The following is a 22,231-nucleotide window of genomic DNA, read 5'->3' on the forward strand; positions in this document are numbered from 1 at the left end:
TCAAACTGCAGTTACCAACATTTATTTTGGTAGCCATTTTATATGTAGTCTTCAAACAAAAATAGTAATTAATTCTTCTCTCTTTAAATCAGTTAAGCATATGAGAAATTTGAATCAAGGATTGAATTTGGAAAAACTGGAATAAATATTAATTTTTTGGTAGAGATACAAATTAAACAAATTTTTCAGATACAGTAGGTTTAATTAACAAGTATACATTTATTTAACATTAATGACACAGATAGGTATTTAATTAGGAATGCTGTCCATTTAAGACGGATGCATGTAATACTGCATCTAATACTAAAGTTTTCACCCACCTGTTTACGTTCACTTAAGCCATAACCGACTGTATTTACGTGAGATACTTTACACAACAGACATTTGGACTGCTGTGTGTGTATTTGAGCACCGAGAACTGATCGCGCGCTGTATGAGAACTGAAGAAGTGGAGCGTGCGCGAGAGAGAGAACTTCTATCAGCGCGATTCCGCCTATCGCGCCTTCACCCTATCCCTAACCCTTCAGGTGCTGAGGCCATTGTTTCAGATCGCTAGTTTGCGTTTTGGTAGCCTATCCGTCCACTGCGGCTGCCATACTGAGACTAGATATGCGAACGTACTTCATCTGATTGTAATCCAATGACAGGGACGCACATTTTGAAAGACAAGACAGTTAACTTAACCTATAGGATGTATTTTGAATGTCCGGTAGTCCTCAAATAACATTCTAGTACCGTCTCGTCTTGTTAACGAAGACGCAGAATAAATTTCGTCATAGTTTTTATCATCAGATATTAATTTCAGCTTGTCAACGTCTCGTCTTAGTCACTGAAAAAGTCATCGTGGTCGTCTTCGTTGATGAAATTAACACTGCTTCTGAGGTAGAGTAATGGTTCAATGATCTACAGCAAAATATAGAGAGCTTTGGTGATAACCAAGTGAATATTTAATTACTGCAATATTAATTTCTTGCTAGAAATGACATCAAAAGTGGAAAACGTTGATCAAAAACGTACATTTACACACAAACTGACCACCGACGCCAACTTTCAGACGCCATCTTTATTTTTTTAGCTTAACTGTCACAGAATGGAACGCACAGGATTGTGGGATAACAAAGGCAGCAATGGATGCGATTATGCTGCCTTCAAAAATCGGCCAGATGAAGGCATCTCAGGAGACAGGAACTGAAGCTAACATTGAATTTGGACGTGCCTTGTTGCCTTCCTACCTTGGAATGCTGCCTCTGAGGGCAGCATTCCTCAGTTTTCGGATGCAGCCAAAGAATGAGACACGAGCTGTCTTTGTTAATCCTCTGGGGTCTGAGGGTGTTTTGGGGCCCCAGAGAAGTTTTGACATGCCCTGACATTTTCGTGCTTTTTTCAGTTGCTTATAAACATTTTAATGGCTAAAGTCTAAAAACACTGTATTCAGCACAAACTGGGCTACAATAATATGTGAGCAGCATGTACGTACATGATTGTGTTTTTGAGAAAACAACGTTTATGCGTGGTTAGAAAAAAACTAAAATTTTAAAGTAACTGAAATAAGGCCATAAAACACGTACAGAACATTTGTTCACAAGACTTTTGAGAACTGGATCTTGTAGCCTAGAATATTTGCTTCAAAATGATCTGAAAATAATCTAACTCACTCATTCAGAGAAAACAATATATTGATTTAAATTTTCTAAGTCACTTTTTGAGTGGAAAGGGTCTATGCGAGAGGACGTGACTCACACCTGAGAAGACAAAGACCCGCATAATGAGCTCCATAATGAGCCATTCAGTCAGGTGTGTGACAGAGAGAAGAGTTACAAGAAGAAATGTGTATACATATAACTATCACATAAAATAACTTGAGATTCACTTGCGAGTGCAGTTAAACAGTTTATTAGGAACAAACAAACAAATAAACAACAGAAGAGTCAAGACATCGTGGGTGCAATATCCAAAACAGTGGCAGGAAACTGGAACCCAGGAAAACAGGAGACAGCAGAAACTGCATGAGAAAACACAAAACAGACGTGAGCAACACAATGAACGGACAAAGACAAAGCAAACATGGTGACAATACATACGGTTTAAATAATTTGACTGGTAGTGTAAGATTTGTAATGTTTTTTTTTATAAGAAGTGTCTTCAGCTCACAAAGCCTGCATTTATTTGATCCAAAGTACAGCAAAAACAGTACATTATATTTATTATAATATATAGGCCTACATATTGTTACTATTCAAAATAAATAAAGCACCCCCTCCACCCCACACCATCCAAATCAATAATAGCAGAAGAGATAAATGGCAGAGATAAAAAATATATAGTAGAGGTAAAAATATAAAGCCTTTCGGATACAGTCTTTTGTAATTATGCAGTCAATACAAATGAAACGGACATCTCCAATGTACAGCTCAGACAGCAGCACATGGCTAGTGCTTAGTGATAGTGGTAAATGTTGACTGTGTAAATTAAATAACACAAAATAATAGTGTAATCAATAAGTTGTTTCTAATCCTTGCTACGTGTACTGTTAGGTTAACAGAGACTTGTCATAGCGCTTGCATATTGTTGCTTTTTTGTTGGTTTTGATTGCTTCTGTTGTCCTCATTTGTAAGTCACTTTGGATAAAAGCGTCTGCTAAATGTAAATGTAATCCTGTGTTGTCTAATGCTGTTTTTAAACAGGACAAATCGAAGAAGAGAACAAACGGAGACAGCAAGAAGAGGAGAGAAGACGTCTGGAACGTTTGGAACGGGAGCAAAGGATTCAACAGGAGCTGGACAGCGAGAGTGAATCATCCAGACTCAAGCTTTCTCGAGCAACAGAGCGGCTTCGTGAAAAACAGAGCTTCAGAGGTCATGAGAAACATCATGAACGTACACAAGTTCTCCATCAGCAAATAGAAGATGATGCTGCTTCAATTGAGAGGAACGAGGTATGACTTTTCATTCAGATTACATTACTGTATAATACAGCATGTGATAAAGTAGCACTTTTTACTGAGACTCAATATTGTTTTTCACATTTATTTATGTAGGTTATTGATATTGAAGAAAAATTCAAAGACCTTTTATTGAAGTACCAGATCACAGAAGAAGAAGAGATACAGCAGCACCAGATTTGGAGCAGGATTAAGATACTCCAGAATGAACTTGCAGTTCAATATTGTAGAGAAAACAACCTTTCAGTATGGTCTCAGTTTACCTTTGATCAAGCTGTAAGTTATAACGAACTGTCTCTTACAGAGAAGCTCACAGTTCTTGAGGCATCTGTACAGTTCCTTATGCACAGTAGCACTGAAGATGCTAAAGATGATGAAGATCAGCCGCTTGGTTGGGAGAAGAAGTACCACTTTTACTTGGGTTTGTTGGAGCAGCTTCATTCCACAAGTCCAACTTTGGCGGAACGCATTTTGTTAAATATACTTGACACAATCTCAGAGCTTTCACCCCAAAGTAGGGAGATTTTGGGTCAAATGTTGTTCAACAGAATCTGGACACCAACAGAAATAATGCTTTTACTTTGCAGAAGTCCAGCTATCAAATGCCAGCAACTCGATTCAGTTCTCCACACAGCACAAACCTACCACCTGGACTGCATCCTTGTTCTCTCTGCTCTTACAAATGAAAACCCTTTACAGTTTCTTCAAGAACAAATAAAAAATGACAAGGAAAAAGATGCTGATACAATTGTGAAAGAACTTCGTGAAGCAAACTGCCCAGAGAAAGTCTTGGGGCCGTTGAAGGATGTGCTCAGATACATGGAGTCAGAACTCCCAAAATATAAATTGGTGGACCTTACCAAAGAACAAATTGCTGAAATGAAAGGAAAGATAAGATCTCTTAATTTTACAAACCTAGATATCAACCTTTTCAAAGACGTATTAATTGGGATGTCAGTAGCAGTGCAAGACTGCTCAACAATCATCACAAAAGACAATATGAAGATTCAAGGCTATTTTCCAAGACTTACACAACTAGCATCATTGCTTTTACTCCTCCTGGCACAGGTGACAGAAAATAAGGGATGTTTTCTAGAGATTGGCACAGGTGAGGGCAAGTCCTGTATCTTAGCCATGTTTGCAACAATTCTGGCTATTCGTGGAACAAAAGTGGACATTGTGACAAGCTCTCCAGTTCTCGCCCGAAGAGACCAAGAAGAGTGGAAAAAGTTTTTTGAAATGTTTGATGTCACCTCATCTGTAGTACCCCCACATTACTCAAGTGCCTATTCACCAGAAGAACAAGAGGAACGTCTTAAAGATGCTTACAGGCAACAAATAGTATACGGCACAGTGGGAGCCTTTGCAGCAGATACACTTAAACAGGAATTTGAGAAGAGGACTACTCGCGATACAAGGCAGTTTGAGCTTGTAATAGTGGATGAAGTGGACTATATGACCTTGGACAATGGAGTTCAAGTAACATTCTTGTCCCATGAATCTAGTGGATTTAGGCATGTGGAGCAAGTGCTTTCCAACATATGGGCCATGATATCTAGTTGCCAACCAATTGAAATGCTTGAAACAGGGCAGATAAAATGGGCGACAAGGATACAACACTTTCATAAAGCCGCAACAGCAGCCATTATGGGACTAGAAACATCTGAGAACTTTTCAGCAAATGAGATCTTGTTGCCCGGAGTGACTTTGGGATTCTACACCCACGAAGATATTGAAATGACACATCAAGCTGAGAGTAAGAAAGAAAATGAAGGTGATGGGAATGAGGACAGAATGTCCAAAGCATTATCTGAAGTCATGAAAAAACTGGGAGTTTCACAACAGTACGATCTCTTGGGTATATTTGAGGAGGTCTTGGAAAACAGTGTAGTGTTTAAGTGCTATTCCTTAGAGAACAAGAAAGCCAAATGTCTTGAAGCTCAGGAAAAACAAGGTGACCTTAAAGCTGAAATGCTACTGCTGGAAGGAGGACTGGCATGTGAAATCATGTCTGAGAAATCACTCATTGATGCAACTGTAAGCACAATGAAGTCATCCATCAAGTACTCAGATAACCTCCAGACAGCCAAAGAATCCAACAACTTCATTATCATCCCTGTTTTCTTGAAAAGCTACGTTGAGAATCAGTTACCAGTGTTTGTCGAGAATGCACTAAAGGCTGTTGAGATGACGCGTGGCAGAGAATACATGATTGACACCTCCCTGGCTGCTGAAAGAGACGTTGCCAAGAGTCATGACAGAGACCAGTATAATGCAATAATTCCAGTGGACTTCAAAGCGAGCGGTGTGCTGGAGAAAAACAAGAAGTGGGGTAATGGTCTGCAGCAGTTTTTAGAGTTCAAGCACCAACTTGCAATTTCACCGATATCCAATGTGACAAATTACTTGTCAAATTTCCATTATTTCAAAAGGTACCTCAACGTGAGAGGTATATTTGGTGTTTCTGGTACGTTAGGAGGTAAAGCAGATCAGGATTTTCTGGCAAAACATTATAAAGCAACAAGCTACATTGTACCTGCACATCGCCATAAAAGGGTGGTGGAGCTTCCAGTCATCCAGGTGAAAGGTGGGAATTACCAATGGATCCAGACTATTTGTGAAACTTCATGGAAAGTAGCAGAGAGAGGACAAGTTGTCATGGTAATTTGCGAAGATGTTAAAACAGCAGATGAACTACATAAGAAAATACAAGATGAAGGCAGATTTAAGGCAGAACAGATTACTTTGTACACAATCAGTGAGAAGCACAACATTGAAAGAGAGAAGTTCTGCGCAGGCAGAATCATTATTGCTACAAATCTGGGAGGACGGGGGACAGATATAAAGGTTGATGAAAGTGTGAATAAGTGTGGTGGTCTTTTTGTTCTTCTTACTCACTTTCCACACAACCGAAGAGTGGAGAAACAAATATTTGGTCGTACGTCTCGAAAAGGCAATCCTGGGATGGTCCAGATGGTTTTGAACTGTGATCATCTCGCACCCGCTTACCAAGGTCAGTCTGTAGAAATCATGCGCCAGCTAAGAGAGGATTATGAAATTAAACGAATCCAAGACATGGAAAATGATGAGCTGGTTGAAATAAACCTAAAGGAAAATCTATTCTCCACATTTTGTAAATTGTTGAAGGACTTTGATGGGCAGTACTCAGAGAAAGAAAAACTGGATCCCATGCAAATGCAGCTCAATGAAATCCCTGATTGCTTTAAACATCGTCTGCCAAAGTTTGATTATCAGCCTGCCATCAATGCTTTGAAAGAATCTTGGGCCTTGTGGTTAACCCTTCATGAGGATCACATCAATAGGCATGATGACAGCAGACAACTCGAAGCAGACCTTATCAGGACAATAAATGAAACCAGTGGAAAACTGCTGCGAGGAGAATGTGATAATTTCTATGATCACGTCAAACAGGCAATTGTTAAAACTGATCTACACTGCCGTGAAAAATCCAAAAATGATTATGGAGCTAAATACTATTGGCAAAAAGTTGCAATGTCTGACCCACACTACAGGGCTGTGGCACTCTATAACCAGGCGTACATCACTATTAACCTTGGTAAAGGTAACTATAAAGCAGATGCTATGAACCTGCTGGAAGACGCAAAGAAATCCATTGATGTCTACATCTCAGAAGTCTCAAACACAATGGTCTCATGTAACTTATCGATCACTGGAAACAAAGATCAGAGCACAGACAACAACAACTTTCAGAGTCAAATGGAGGCCAGAATGAACATCTTTAAGTCTTGGATGACGTACATTGATAACGCATTGCTTAAACTTAAAGAGCTGGAAAAAGACAACAGTGACGCCATTACAGAGGAGTGTTCAGTCTACATGCTGTCTGAAGAAAAGAACTTCATCGTCACTAATGAGCTCAGATCGTTATACGACTATGGCCTCGGTGTTGTTTTTGAGGTGAAAAAGAAGCCCAGGTTTTGCATAGATGCTTTGATATGTTTCATACTCGGCGTGGTACAGGTTCTTGCTGGGGTTCTTGTTTGTGCTCTGACATTTGGAACGGCCAGCCAGTTTGGATTGGGCCTGATTTCAGAAGGAGTGTCTGACATGATCAGTGGAATAGAGGGAATGATAAAGGGTACATTCGATTGGGTGTCATGGGCAATATCTAAGAGTATCAGCATTGGGCTTTCTTTGATAACAGCTGGCTTTAGCGTTATCAAGAAAGCAGTTACCTCAGTGTTTAAAGTGACAAAAAGTCTCCTCGATGGTACAAAGTCTTTTTCTTCTGTTGCATCTGAATTCATCAAATCAGGAAAGGCAATGTTTACTTCATTCAAAGGAGGCGTTCAGTCTGGTTTATCGTCCGTCAGTAAGGAATCTTTCAAGGCTGCAATGAAAAACATGACATCTTCTACAGTGCTCAAACAGAACTTCAAATTTGCAACTAAATATGCAGTTCAGGAAATCGGGAAACAGTCTGAGGTCACTGCCATGAACTACGCAATTGATGCAGCCCTTCAGGAAGTCTTTAAGAAGATTTTACAAAGCAGCTTTGAGAATGTTGTTACTTCATCAGTGAAGCAGAGCAGTAAACTGGATCAGACTCTTGTGGAGTTCATCAGCTCAGGCATTCCCAAAGCAGCACTGAAAAAAGAGAATTTCAAGATTGATCAGAATTATGAGAAGCAAATAAAAAAATCAGTTGGGATGCTCTGCGAAGAGATAATTCCTGACCTCATACTGGACTGTACCACAGCACAGGATGTTATCAGCAAACTCTCTGAGGTGTGTGAAGCAGCATCAGATCTTAAGAATAAAGCCAAACTGTCAGGAGTATATGACATGGCAAAGCAGGCTCTGAAAGTAGCGGAGTACTCAGCATCTCTTGTTCAAATACTGAGTGCCATACCAACAAAGGAGATTATACAACAGAAATTAGTTCCTGAATTACTGGAGAGCATCAGTGAGCTTCAGAAAGAAATGACAAAGTATGACCAAGATGGACGACACCATTTACAGGACGTACAGCGCCTTAAAGGTGAACTTCTTCAGACTATCACCCAGAATGTGTCTGAGCAATTCATCAGCTCCTGTTCAGAACATATGAGTTCTTTAATGACAAGCACATTTAAGAATCAGTTGAACCGTGTTGTAGGACAGGCGGTGGACCACGTCATGCGCAGACATAAAACTCAGCGTTTCTTTGATGACCAGAAGGAAAAACACAACAAGAGATCTGCGAGCCACAAGGAAGTGGAACAGCTGTCAGATGAGGACAAAACAAAGCTAATGCAGTATACAGAAGACATGTGCAATGCTGATCAGCCTACAACAGCCCTCGATGTGTATGTGCTCACAAAAAGCAACCTGCTTGGTGGAAAAGGAATTCTACTCACTGTCATTGATGAAAATGAAAAACAGCTCTCTGTGGAACGTTACCCGGGAACCAACAAATCAGCAGACGATATAAAATTGACATTAACTAAATCTCCAATAACCACACATCCATCACAGTAAGATTAATCATTAGAGCCTTATATAGCTTTCATATAAAAATGTGTTTCAGTGTTAATGCTTACAAACTTCATGTACTGAATGTAGTTACTTTTAATTTTACAGAGCTGATACACAGCTGTACAGCGGCCATTTTGACATCGTACAGGATGATGGCAGGATAGTCAGCGTTAACTCAGATCATCAGAACGCTCTTTATCATGCTGTAGCACAAGCAACTGGCAGCGAGACAGAAGAACCAAAGATGGAAGCTTTGACGCTACGTAAGAAAGTGAAAAATGAGGTGAGTAAACTTAATTTATGGCTCTGATTTCTTCACGTGACAATGTGTGCCCCTCCTGAGTGCCAGATTTTAGTTCTAGATCTGCTCATATTTACTGATGTACTGAAATCACTGGATCAGGATTGGGAAAGATCCACGAGTAGGGGCTCAAACCTGGGATGCCCATAGTGCAACGGCGCTATATGTCGACACAGTGCCCACGAGGCTATCAGTGCTATCACTAATGCGCAATCATCACTTAATTAATCAGTTAATTATCTCATTCACTGCAGTTACTTCACTCTGTAGATTAGACCCATATAGACACTGATTAGTGTTCATTGAACACAGTGGATTTTGCCGTGTATCACATCGTTACTAATTAAGGGGATTAATTAGTAAAACATTTTGAGGTGGACTTTTTGAGGAGCACATTTGCCTCACACCTCTTGAATTTGGGGTTGGATTCTGTCAAGTTTACATGCTCTCCCCAAGTCTTAGGGTGTCCTCTGGGTACTCTGGTTTTCTTCCCCAGTCTAAAGACATGCGATGCAGGTTGATTGACATCTCTAAATTATCTGTAGTGTGTAACATATATACGTGATTTTTCCCTGCGCCCCACCTTATGACCCAAGTGTTCAGGGGTAGGCTCCAGGCTTTCTGCGAACCTGTGTAGAGTAAATGGTACAGAAAATGGATGGATAAAAATTAGATTCTTGGCCAATCAGTGTATAGTGTTACTCGGTCATCTGCACATGTGATGAGATGATCAGGATTATGTTTAATCTCAGACTTGTAATTTCTCACTAGATCCAGACAAACCTTGAATCGTACACACCCCTGCTTATTCTCCAAAGAGGATACGACTTCTGTCACAAAAACCCCAATAAATACAGCATAACTGGAGGAAATACAAAGACGACAGACGTTGCACTGCAGAAATACTTACATAGTGTTAAATTCATCAGAAGTGGCGAAATCCTCATCAAAATGTACCATCTTGGATTTGTTGGTGAATATAAAAGGTAATTGATTGCCGAAGGTGATTTCTGTTATTTAGTCACAACATAACACCACTGTGTATGGAGATCCACGAAAGAAAGAGGATTCATCTGATACAGCAAAAGATAATAATAATTTAAGTATTTAAAAATGGTATGCATAACCAGGAGCGTCATGTGTCCGTTTATTTGATTCCATACAACAACAGAAGCTAGAGGAAGCTAAAAATACTCACCTGTGCTCTAAATTAGCTTATTAGTGCAAGTAAGTAAATTTCATGCTAATTTAATTCTTTCAAATTCTCATTCTCTCTGCGCAGTGTCGTAAGTGCTCGGATGTCCAGTAAGAACACCACGGGGACACTTAACACAAGCCACATTCCACCGAAGGACTCCATCAGACTTGCTGAGGCGGTCATAGATAACCCAAACTCAGTGAGCGAGCTTAAAAATAAAAACCTGCCGCTTTATAAACTAATCAGCAGCATAAAGACTGACAGTAATGGATGGAACCTGATTTCCATGGAGGTTCTGGGACAAGATCACAGACGAGCTTTAACTACGGGCCCAAGCAGCCACTCACAGATGGCCAGGTAACATTCACATCCATTGTGTTAATGGTTATGTATTAAATTCTCTATACAGAATTCCAATTAACACTACAGGAATTTGTAGTGATACTAAACATTGAACATTTTCAGTACAGCATTACAAATGTTAAGCAGCTGAGTGTTTATCTTATAAAAACAAAGAAAATGGCTAAATCGGCTTTTAACATTTCTTTCTTTTTTCAGGAAACTTCTAGCTGACACCATAATTAGTGGAGACGTGGAGCTTCTGCTGAAACGCTGCATGATTCTACATCACCCGCTCACCTCACAAAAGCTGAGAGGAGCTCTGGGTAAGAAACTCTGAGGTGTTAGTCCTGTGAAACACATGATCTACTCTCCAGCAGATACTGTGATTTGGTAATGCAGCAGCTACTGGAATATTACGGTTGTTTCACCATGCTGCTTTTGATTATTTTAATAAAAAAAACTGTATTAATGACAGTAGCTCTGACTGCTTAGATCAGCTCATTCACAGGGACGCGTACTGATAATAAACAGATTAAAAGCTTGTGTAATCGTTTTTATGGTGAAAATGTAATCTTTGACAAATTAGATTAAAGAGTTTTATTGTCATTTGAGCAATATACACAAGATATGAAATAAAGCATGCATGACACAACTGATAGTCCAAGCATAGAAGAGCTGCAGTGTTGCTGGACTAAACAATATGCTTGTGTGTAATTCCAGGTGAAAGCATTCCCTCTCAGTGCCACGTTTTGTCCGATGAAGGTATCCGAGGCTACTACAAAGCAGGATACAGAAACCTGGTGTCAGAATATAACCGCTTGGGAATCCTGGATCAGAACCAGTGTGAGCGTCTGGACGAGTGGGTGAATCAGGACCAGCACGAGGACACTAACACTGCAGAGTACGGCCAGGTTCTGCAGGGGTTACAGTAAAAATGCCCAGTGTTAGTGAACACAATTTCTCTTCAGCGCCTTATGATAAATATGATGATGATTGTGATGAAGATCGAAAATAGGAAATGATTGCTCTCTGCCACTGAAATTGCATTGATTGCAATAAATAAATGAAAAATTATTTTAGCAAGTAAAGATATCTTGTAATATTGATAGATCATTTTGGTGATTTTAAGCTTTTTATTTTTTTTTAGGATGATAAGCATTTAAAACTCAAAATCAGTAAAAGTGTCTAGAAATATTGTGTTCTATTAAAACAAATCTAGTGTTTTATTGTAGTAACTTAAGTTTGGTTTTAAGCGTTTAGAAAATCAGAATACTACAGGGTTATTCCACAAAACATGAATTGAAATCTGATCATAAGAATGGTGTTGGGTTGTGATTAAATTTCAAAAATATATAACAGGAATAAAATCTAAAAACAAATTTTCAGCTTCTCTTCAGTATTGCTCTATAGTGCCCTGATTAAAAGTTATAAAAACACTGAAATCATTATACTTAAAATTGTACCGATTTTATAATCGCATAATTCTTCATAATCAGTGAAATGAATCTCCACTTTTCACAAATGTATTGTAAAATGTTTTGTTACTGATCTGCATGATGCTGGTGAATGGCTTTGTACTTGATTGCAACTGATTGTAATTTCTGAAAATGTGCCAATAAAATTTTATTTTATTTTTGTTCCTATTTCATTCTTAAAATTAGATAATCACTCATTATCATATAATCAACAGGGAAAATGGGACAGAGATAAATGACTAAACATATGGAGTTGATCAAAAAGTGAAAAATAAAAAGGGACAGTATAGAGCAGTAATATTAAGTCTTTATTGTTATTGACTTTTAGGTGTTAGAATTAAAAATCACTCTACAGTCAATGGGAATCATTCATGAAACCTGTGCAGAACAAATTTTTGTGTAAATCGTTCGTAAAGCTGTTCTGACATTCATGAAAATGTTCATATTTTCAAAATGTTAGTTGGTACGAAACGTGTATTTACGAAGCGTTTGTGAATCCAGAAGAGAGTTTTCGGGAAGGTCTGTTTTACACGCAAATTACTCAGAATTTACTCCTATATTTATGAATCTTGAATGAGGCCCAAAATGCTTCTAGTTACAAATGTAAATATAGCTGCAAGCAGCAATTAAGGGGCCAAGCACTCCAGCGGCCAAATGAGGAGCTAAGCATAGCATGCAGCATCAGACCAAATGCAACAATGTGTACTAATAGCAATTGTAGGATGATTTCAATTGAATGGCAGAAAATTCATAAATACAACCTCTAGCAATATCATTAAATGGCTGATTACTTTTGACCAACAGGTGGCGCTGTAAGCATATTATTTTGTGTGAGGTGATAATGGCACACACAAAGTTTGTTGTCATTATTTCAAAACCTGGCAGATACCCCTTTTCCACCAAAGCAGTTCCAGTGCTGGCTAGGAGCCATAGCCTAGTTTCAAACCGGTTCCCACACCCAAAGCACCAGCTCCGAACCAGGAAAAGCGGTTCATGAGTAGCACCAAAATATTGCTGGGCTAGAAGGAAGAACCGCTTGCGTCAGGGGCTGGGGGCGGGGTTACCGTGACCAACAGGACGACAGAAACTTTGGACCGCCATATTTGAAATAGCAGCTAAACACGATGGAACGCCATTAAGCAAAAACAGCAGTGGTCCGAGGAGGAAACAAGCTGTTTTCTTGCAATCTGGTCCTCTGCAGAAGTCCAGAATAAATTAGAGGGTGCTTCACGGACAAAACCGGTGTTGCAGCAAATTCAGTGCGAGATGGCTGCAGCGGGGTACGAGAGGAACGTCGAGCAGATTAGCAACAAATTAAAAAAACTAAAGAAGGAGTACAGGGACCAGAAAAAGGACCTCGGTCGAAGCGGCAATGGCCGGCCACGTCGAAACCCACATTTGATAGACCGACATGCCAGGTGACCGGGGCACTGAACTCGGCAACAATAACACTCGAGTCAATGGTGGATGATTCGCTGCAGCAAAGTTGCACTGATCCTGGTAAGTTCAATTGTTATACTGTTTTGTTTCATTTGTTGCCAGCCAGCTATGTATTTCTTAGCTGTTTAGTGAGGGATTCATTTATCATAATTTTGTTAGCATAATTTGCTAACGTTTGCCTGGTTAGGACTGTATTATCGGTCATTTAAATGTTTAAAGTATCACAGAACATTGTGGAAAATATTTTTTAAAGCACTGTTGTCTTGTTTTTGTTTTTAGAATTGTCTGCCATCAATGACGCTGATGATAACGTTGAGTTAATGCCACCGCTGGGCTGCAGCTTTGGAGATACATGTCCTGCATCTTCAGAACAGGACAAACGAGGTAAGATGTGCTGTGCAAATAGTGGTCACACCTTACACTATGCAAACGTTGAAATGTGTGTATTACTATCAGGTACTGAAATAATGGTTATATTATTCTTCGTGTTGCTTGAACAAATTCAAATTGCTTTGATTTGTAACGTTACATCATTAAATTAAATTATTACAGCAGGGGTTATCAAACCTGTTCTGGAGGCCCCTCTACCCTGCAAATGTTGTATGTTTCCCTTATCCTCATCCATAGATCTAGATCAGAATGGGGAATCCCTGGACCCAGCTGAGAGCATGGAATCCCTCAATCCAATCGACTAATGGAAAAAAGACATTGGTTCAGTTTGTTGTTTTTTACTTTTTCTGTAATTTAATCTAAATAACTTAACTTGAATGAATTCACTAAATAAATTAATAAATTCAACCTTCTTATATTTCTGTAAGTAATGTTCAACTTAATATTGTGTAATGTTCAATCATTTTGTTTATAGTTTAAATAATGTTTAATTTCTTATTTGTTCTTCTTAGTAACACTTTAATATCTTTGCATGATTGCAGATGATTTGTGTAATTCCTAGTTCTAAATTATAAACAGGGCCGGATTATCCATAGACTGGATTGGGCGAGTGCCCTGGGGCACCAGCCAATAGGGGGGCACCAAGTGATTAAGATATGAAAAAATATTTTTCATGTTTTGTATATATATTATTTTGCTGGAAGAGATGCAGATACAAAATTAACAGTTAGTGATATGATGATACAGAAATAATATAAAATATATGCATTTATAAAGAATTGTGATTGGGTTAGGTCACGGTGCATTTGCCCCTCCCCCCAGTCAGAGTCGAGCCCGGCCCGCCAATTTACAATATCAATATCAAATTGAAAATGGATAGGCAGCATCAGTTGAGCGGTTGTGCGAAACGTAAATTAAAAAGAGAAAGTATCACGACACATAGCCACCCTTCAAAAAGTACCTGCAATATCAAGTTTTTTTCGTCGAAATGAAGAAAAGACAGAGACATCGGCACCAGCAGAAGGCACTAGTGGAGCAGCTACTCAAGCAGCAGCTAATGTTGTGAGCGAAGGTGGTAACGAGGTGCAGGAGAATGGAGGCAACAAAGAGGATGATGGGGCTCACGAGGTTGATGGAAATAATATCACACGTAGGCCGGAGGATCAGGTGCAGCAGCCGTCAGAGGACTTTGCCATCTCAACGGACCCTGAACTATGGGGAGCTATCACAGACCACGTCAGGGAAGCTGCCATTTCTCAAGGTCCTGCGGCCTTTCAGAATAGGGCGCCTAAATACCCAGCATCTGTGCGGGACATCGGTATTGGAGGTAAAACGCGATCACTTACCAATGATTTATTGCATTGTTTCCTCCCAAACAACGAGGTAGTGTCTAGAGAGTGGTTAATTTACTCACCATCAGCAGGTATGGTTTACTGCTTTGCCTGTAAACTGCTATCCTCACAACGTAATGCTTTTACGTCTGGGTTCTCTGACTGGAGACATCCTGAGCGAATTTCGGACCATGAGAAGAGTGCAAACCATAGGCACAGCATGCTGACTTTACTGCACAGATCGAAGAATGTGGGCACAGTGGATGCTTCGCTCAGGCGGCAGAGGGATGCTGAGGGCAAATATTGGAAGGAGGTCTTGAGACGCATTGTGGCTGTAATTAAATTCTTGAGTGAGAGGCCTACCATTCAGAGGCGATGACGAACATCTGTGCTCATCAAGTAATGGCAATTACCTCGGATTGCTGGAACTTATTGCACAGTTTGATCCATTTTTAAGAGAACACTTAGAAAAGTATGGTCAAAAGGGACGAGGGACAACATCATACCTGTCATCGACTGTTTGTGAGGAGTTCATTTGCTTAATGGGCGAGAAAGTAAAGAAAAGAATTGCAGAGGAACTTCAGCATGCTAAGTATTTCTCAGTCATCGAGACTCAACCCCTGATTTGTCGACGTTGATCAGTTGACATTCATTTTTAGATTTGTCAGCGAGGAAGGGAAAGTGGTGGAGAGATTCATTGGTTTCGAGCCTATTCACAGCCACACTGGAGCAAGTCTCGCTGAATGCGTGATAAAAATGGTTCATGATCTGGGGTTAAACTTGTCAAATTGCCGGGGACAAAGTTACGACAATGCCAGTAACATGGCTGGTAAATATAACGGTCTTCAGGCACATCTGAAAAAAATGAACCCTCTGATTCATTATGTGCCTTGTGCTGGACATTCGCTTAATCTTGTCGGTGTAAACAGCATTGACAACAGCTGTAAAGATGCGAGTGATTTCTTTGATCTACTTCAGTCACTGTATGCGTTTTGTGCCGCATCCCCTCATCGTTGGAGTCGGATATTTAACCACAAGGATGTGAAGATCAGCTGTACTCTTAAACCACTGTCAAATACTAGATGGAGTTGTAGAGCTGACTCCACCAAAGCTTTGAGAGAAAACTACAGTTCAATAAGAGAGGCCTTGGGAAGGTTCGCAACAGATGCAGAGGAGAAGAATGATGCAAAGCGTGAGGCTGCTGTGCTCTGTCATAAACTTGACAAACTGGAGACATCAATAATGGCGAATCTATGGGATACTGTGCTGAGTAGGTTCAAAGCCACAAGTGACGCATTGCAGAAGCATGATATAAACTTAGATACTGCACAGCGATTGCTGGAATCTCTGCATTCGTTTGTGGCAACACTCAGAGATCAATTTTATCAGTTCGAAAAGTCATCTCGGGACATGAAGTGTGTGACTCAATTCTATCAACACGAGACACAGCGGGGGAGAAAAAGAAAAATATTTGCAGATGAGTCCACGGAGAATGACGAGATCCTAAATGGAAGTCAGCGATTTAAGGTGGAAACATATAATGTGATCATTGACAGGTTGCTGTCCTGTCTTGCTAAACGCATTGATGCATACAGGGACTTGAATGGACTATTTGGGGTTTTGTTTGATACCGATACAGACTGTGATGGTGTGCATAAACGTGCTGCTGCGCTCTCATCCATATATCCAGATGACCTGGACAAAGACTTTGGAGATGAACTTCTTCAGTTCAAGAATTTCGTGCGGGAAGAGAAAATCGTTCACCAGAGGATATGCTGCAAATTCTACGAAAAATGGGTTACAGACTACTTTCCCAAGTGTATTCGTTGCACTCAGACTATTCTTAACCCTGCCCGTTACCAACTGCGAGGGCGAGAGATCCTTTTCTCAACTTAAAAGAGTAAAGAATGAACTCAGGACAACCATGAGACAGAAGCGGCTGTCTGCACTCTCCCTACTGGCTATTGAATCCGAACTAGTAAAGGGAATGGACTTTGAGGATTTAATTAATGATTTTGCATGCACAAAGGCGAGAAAAAAGATGTTCTGCTAAAGGTAAGGGCTTATTTACCATTATTTTTGGGCAAATATGTGATGCTGTTGTCCATTTGGAATTTGTTGAACGGTTTTCTCTTTTAGCTGGTTGCTTAGTTAGAGATGCTTCTAAAGTTCTTTAAATGTAGTCACCCTAGGGCACTACACTGTGTTAATCCGGGCCTGATTATAAATTCCTAATTTCATTGCACAATTACTAAGTCTCATCATTTCATACCACCCCACCGCACATACATTTATAGATAAAGCCTTAATGCTGTTGAAACCAAAGTATTAAGTGTTAAAGTATTAAACCTAACAGACAGGCCAAAAATAACAATGAATGCTGGGGTCGATTTACCTCGGAAGTCGAGGCTGGGAATAACATCACATCCAAGTGGGCCTCGTTCCTCTAGAGAAGTCAGAAAAATAGGTATGTGTTCGACTTGAAGCAGTGCCGTGCAGACCGAGCAGTGTTTGTAGGGGTACTCAAGTTCAGAGGCCAAGCGGGCCGCATTTAAACTACATAAAATGTGAAGGGCCACACATTACAATTTGCATTATCGAACTTTAAGAAAGACAATATTTGCAGATTTACAGATTTAGATTTTCTTCTTTTTTAAAAGTAAAAAGCTAGAACAAAAAATTGGATTAAAAGTTTGTTTTGCTATATTGATGCAAAAAAAATAAACTCAAAATGCTAAAACTCAAAACATTCTTGAGCAAATAGAGTTCACAAATTTCTTTAGAAAGTATTATTTTTCATTTGCATATTAACTATATTGTATCAATATTTTATTTTCAAATACTGTTCTCCCACCATGATTCTGAAAAAAGACAACTAAACAAAATAATGTGTAATTTACTAGAGTTTATATTAAAATTTGCTGCAGTCTATATATAAAACACAATATTCAACGAATTTATAAAAAAACTTGCTCATTAAGACTTCACTTGTTTAATTCCTGAATGAATCAACGTTTTTGAACAAGTCTCATTTGAAGTCTCTTGTCTCCACCTGCTGGCAATTGGTTGTAATTGATACAAACTTTATTTGAAGCATCTCAGTTTTAAAAAAGGTGTATTCTATTTTGAGCGCTTCTGTAGTGTTTATATCCGAGCTAATCTTTTATCCCAGTACTTCTCGATTATTTAAATGTCTGTAACACAGAAATAACGATACAAAATACTTCGTAAATATGTTTCATGTAGGTAAACTGCTCTCTCTGGTCAGCGGCAACAGATTTGAATGTTACAGTTTTAATGCTTTAATAGACGAATCCTGTAATTTATGAACAAGATTGCTTGGGTGATTGAATCTTTTTGCGGTCTGGCTATTTATTTAAATATCCAACAGTATATGACAGTAAACATACGACGCGACAATATGTGATTTATCTGTGTTCTTCAAGCCACCTCTGGTATTTTCATATTAATAAAGTATATTTATATTCCAAAGCTAATCAACATAGCCTTTATTACCGTATAGAATATATTATTATCTCTGCTTAATTCTGTGATGAAAACCGCACATCAGCTCACAAAATGAAGTTATTTCAAACACTCGACTGATGTTGTGGAGTAGAATCACGTTATGATACAGAATTAATGCAGACGGGCCGCCTGTAGAGTACCCACAGCAGACTTTCGGATCGCTCTCGCTGTACTTTGACATGCAGCTTCAAGTCGAACACGCCTAATGTAATTGAGTTCACTCATGTTAGCATTAGCATTGTTAGCAAAAACAAAGCATTGCACCGCATTTTGAAGCTGCAGACACATACACCATAGCAACATGTTCGCAGATAGAGGTTGGGCAAGAATGAGTGTATGACTCAATAATGACATGGGAATATAACTAAATCTATATAATAAAAAATAAATAAATAAATATATATATATATATATATATATATATATATATATATATATATATTCATCTTTCACTTACGTTTCACGTTGGGAGCGGCCATATTGAATTCTCAACTTTGTGTTGAGCGAAGCGGACAGAGTTCCGAGAAGAAACCCCGACCTGCGTGTGCGTTCCGTTTGAAAAAACCCACATGGAACTCTGAATATCCTCCGATGAGAAAAATTGCATGCAACATAAATGCAGTCTTTCCCAACCAGGGTGCCTTGTAAAGTCTGTGATCGGTATAGAACAGGCCCCACGGTTCGGCACGCATGTGATTCGCGGATTAGTTGCAAGATCACAGAGTGAAACTTTATCTTTTGCATGTGTTTCTAAATCTTACCATTTAATCAATTTTAACACTTTATTATTTTCATAAACACATTCCGTTAAGTGGACATTAACAGTAAGAAATCGGATGTGTATCATTATTTTGGATCCGTACATCAGGTCTTAAAGGGACAGTAGCCCATAAATACCAGCTGTCTTCTCTGTGTTTTTAGTCTATGGTGCTAATCGAATAAGAATATACAGCTTTAACAAAGATTAATCTATATTTAATTTATACAATCAATAATATGTAGGGTTTTTTTCATTTAATGTTTTACATTTCTGTTCCAGAATACTATTGTTAGATCTTGTTTGATATCATCAGTTATTTTATATAGCTTTTTTTTTTTCTGTTGTATTTATCTATGTTTGTTATTTGTGTGTTTGTTCCTATTTTATTGACTGTTAATTTGTCGTTTATAATATTTAAATTTTATTAGTTAGGCCAGTAGATTTTACTGTGCCATCAAAGTAGTACATAAAGGTTTCTGAACCATTAGCTTCATCCTCATATATCAGTCCAGAGAGGGTACTCTGTGGGTTCTGGAGCAGCAGCAGCAGCGGTGTTTGTGTAGGGAGCAACAATTTTTTTCTGGAGGCAAAACAAAGGGAGAACTGGAGGAGGCCCATTCAAACCAGAGCAGATTCGGTTACATGAGGAGCTTAAAATATCATCTTGTTGTGATGTTGGATGCAAGAATCGACATAGTACCTGCTGCCACTCCCAGACAAAAAACTGATGACAGCTGTGTTTAAACGCGATAAAACGAGCGGACTGGACAAAAACTATCGTCAAAAATACTCGCGTTTGCAGCGCACACTTCTTATCAGAAAAGGTTAAATAAAGTATTGTCTTTTGTTGTTATGGATTATGGTTTGTGTTACGTGTCTAAAGATTTCTTATTCATCTCACAACTATGAAATAATGTCTGTGTGCATGTGTGTAAAACAACAAACTGACGATGTATATGCTTAATCATCTGTAATATATATTGTTGTGATTGATAGTGGCTGGACTTTCTAAGAACTTAGTAAGAGAGAATAATCAAATACAGAAAGTTCAAAATTAATTTCTGGAATTTTTATTTCTAGAAACTATTCACATCTTCCTTTAAATGTACTGTATGTAAAGTATTGTAAATTTAATTTAAAGGATTTACAATGTAAAGTATTGTAAATTTAATTTACAGGATGTATCTATATAGGCCTACTTTAAAATAACTATTTGGCCATGATACATACATCTTCAAATAATATATCATCACATTGAATGTTTAACTTTTTGTATTTTGGCCCAGTTCACTCTCACGTAACGTTAGCTGTAAAAATAGCCTGCTGACGTTGAAATATACATCTTCATGACTAGATAGACATAGGTGAGTTTCTCTAACTACTCGTTAAGTTTCTCTAACGTTATATGCGACTCGAGTCACTCAGTCAGAGGTAATCCTGTCAGATCGTCCATCCATGAGCACAGGGTCGGCCAATCTGACTTTGTCCGTTAAAGCTAACTTATTTAAATAACAATCATGGTCCTGCACCGTGAGTGACCTTACATATGCAGGTAAAATCGGATTTTCTCCAGCTATTGTTAAAAAAAACAAGGTAAACAAACTTTATAGCTAGCGTTAGTGAAGCGGTCAGTGGAATCTTTCTGCCTCCAGCTAAGCCCCGCCCACAGCAAAAAGTCACATTGTTTACCAACAGAAAAAGGGTCTATAAAACAGTAGTATATAGGATTGTTTTTTTTTTTGTTTTTTTAAGTTATATTTTTGGGCTTTTTATGCCTTTTTTAGATAGGACAGTAGTAGAGAGCAGACAGGAAAGCATTGGGTGGAGAGAGGGGGCGGGATCGTCAAAGGACCTCGAGACAGGAATCAAACTCGGGTCGCTGTGAGCACAGTTGCGCTATATGTCAGTGCACTAACCACAAGACTATTGGCGCCGATGTATATAGGATTGTTGTTGGTTTGTGAAATTAAGAACATTTTTAACAGACTGATGGTAATATGTCAGCAGTTTCAGTGAACTAGAGTAAAGTAATAGCAAAGTCTTTGGTGATAGTAGAAAGCAATTTAAAGCATAATTGTGTGTAAATACAGGTAGAGAAGTGCACAGTAAAGTAGGTAGGACTGCAGAAAGCTAAATTGTGCATAGTAGGAGCAATATGTCTTATTGGTACTAATATGTCCACGGAATCCACGGCCGCAGATATCTGCAGATTGTAGCGCCTGTCATTCTCTAAGTATACACAGCCTGCGCCCATGCGTTTGAAGTTGTGCTGTTTGACGTGACTTATGTGAGAGTGCAGCGCATGAACAATGTCATATTTAAAATGTCCAAAATAAAACTAACCGTGGAATAAAAATAAAAACGTCACCTGTCTGCAAAAATCACGGCACGGGACAGAGCAAAGGAATTTGGTAATGACTTTAATGAGGATGGGGCAATGATGTTCTGTAAATCCTGTCAGCACTCCGTCGATTACCTGAGGCGACAGACGGCACTGGAGCATCTCAAATCCGCTCGCCACAGGAATCGAAAGCAAAGTTCTGTTGGTAAGTTTTATTTTAAGTGATATTTACTTATTGTGTTGTAAAATGATGAAAAGTTTTATCTTAATACATGCTAAATTCATAACGATGAGAACCTATTGGTGCTGGGTGGTATATGAGGTGTATTGTTCAAATGCCTTCATATAGCGTTGCAGAGATGGAGAAAAAAATTAATGGCCAACAAAGTATAAAGTCACGATTGTCTGTAAAGCAGAAAAAAAACCTTTATTCTGACATCTGCGTGTTCTGCAAGTCTGTGTGAATGAGCGCCGCAGTGTCGACTAGCCTACTACACATACTCAAGTACGCATGGCGCTCGATCGCCTACCGTCTCAAGAGGACATGAACTTCCATATCCAAAAGAAGAAAAAAAGGGACTTATTCTCTGTCTTACCCCTTCCCCTTAGTTTTGCGCGTTCACGTGAGAGTAAGGGCTATCCCAAATCTCGTTTTTATCGAGGGGTAGGGCTAAGGGGAAGGGGT

General features: G+C 39.0%; 2 protein-coding genes across 4 annotated transcripts in view; one reads left to right on the forward strand and one right to left on the reverse strand.

The window, feature by feature from the left end:
- Positions 1–1,877: 1,877 nt before the first annotated feature.
- The window catches only part of LOC131538607 (gastrula zinc finger protein XlCGF8.2DB-like), a 41,322-nt gene continuing 20,968 nt past the window's right edge, over positions 1,878–22,231 (reverse strand). For 2 of the 3 annotated variants that reach the window (XM_058772539.1, XM_058772541.1), the window contains one exon: positions 11,087–11,195. The gene's annotated coding sequence lies outside the window, so the exon portion shown is untranslated. Of the gene's footprint in view, positions 2,003–11,086; positions 11,196–22,231 lie in introns of those variants that run through there. The other variant, XM_058772540.1, reaches the window with a different exon arrangement.
- LOC131538588 (uncharacterized) lies at positions 6,448–12,795 on the forward strand. Its single transcript, XM_058772501.1, has 6 exons — positions 6,448–8,439; positions 8,546–8,723; positions 9,513–9,727; positions 10,024–10,296; positions 10,498–10,604; positions 11,002–12,795. Exons 1-6 carry the CDS (start codon positions 6,455–6,457, stop codon positions 11,211–11,213), a joined length of 2,970 nt encoding a protein of 989 aa, XP_058628484.1. The 5' UTR covers positions 6,448–6,454; the 3' UTR covers positions 11,214–12,795.

Source organism: Onychostoma macrolepis, chromosome 04, assembly GCF_012432095.1.
Source record: "Onychostoma macrolepis isolate SWU-2019 chromosome 04, ASM1243209v1, whole genome shotgun sequence".
Classification (NCBI taxonomy): Eukaryota; Metazoa; Chordata; class Actinopteri; order Cypriniformes; family Cyprinidae; genus Onychostoma; species Onychostoma macrolepis.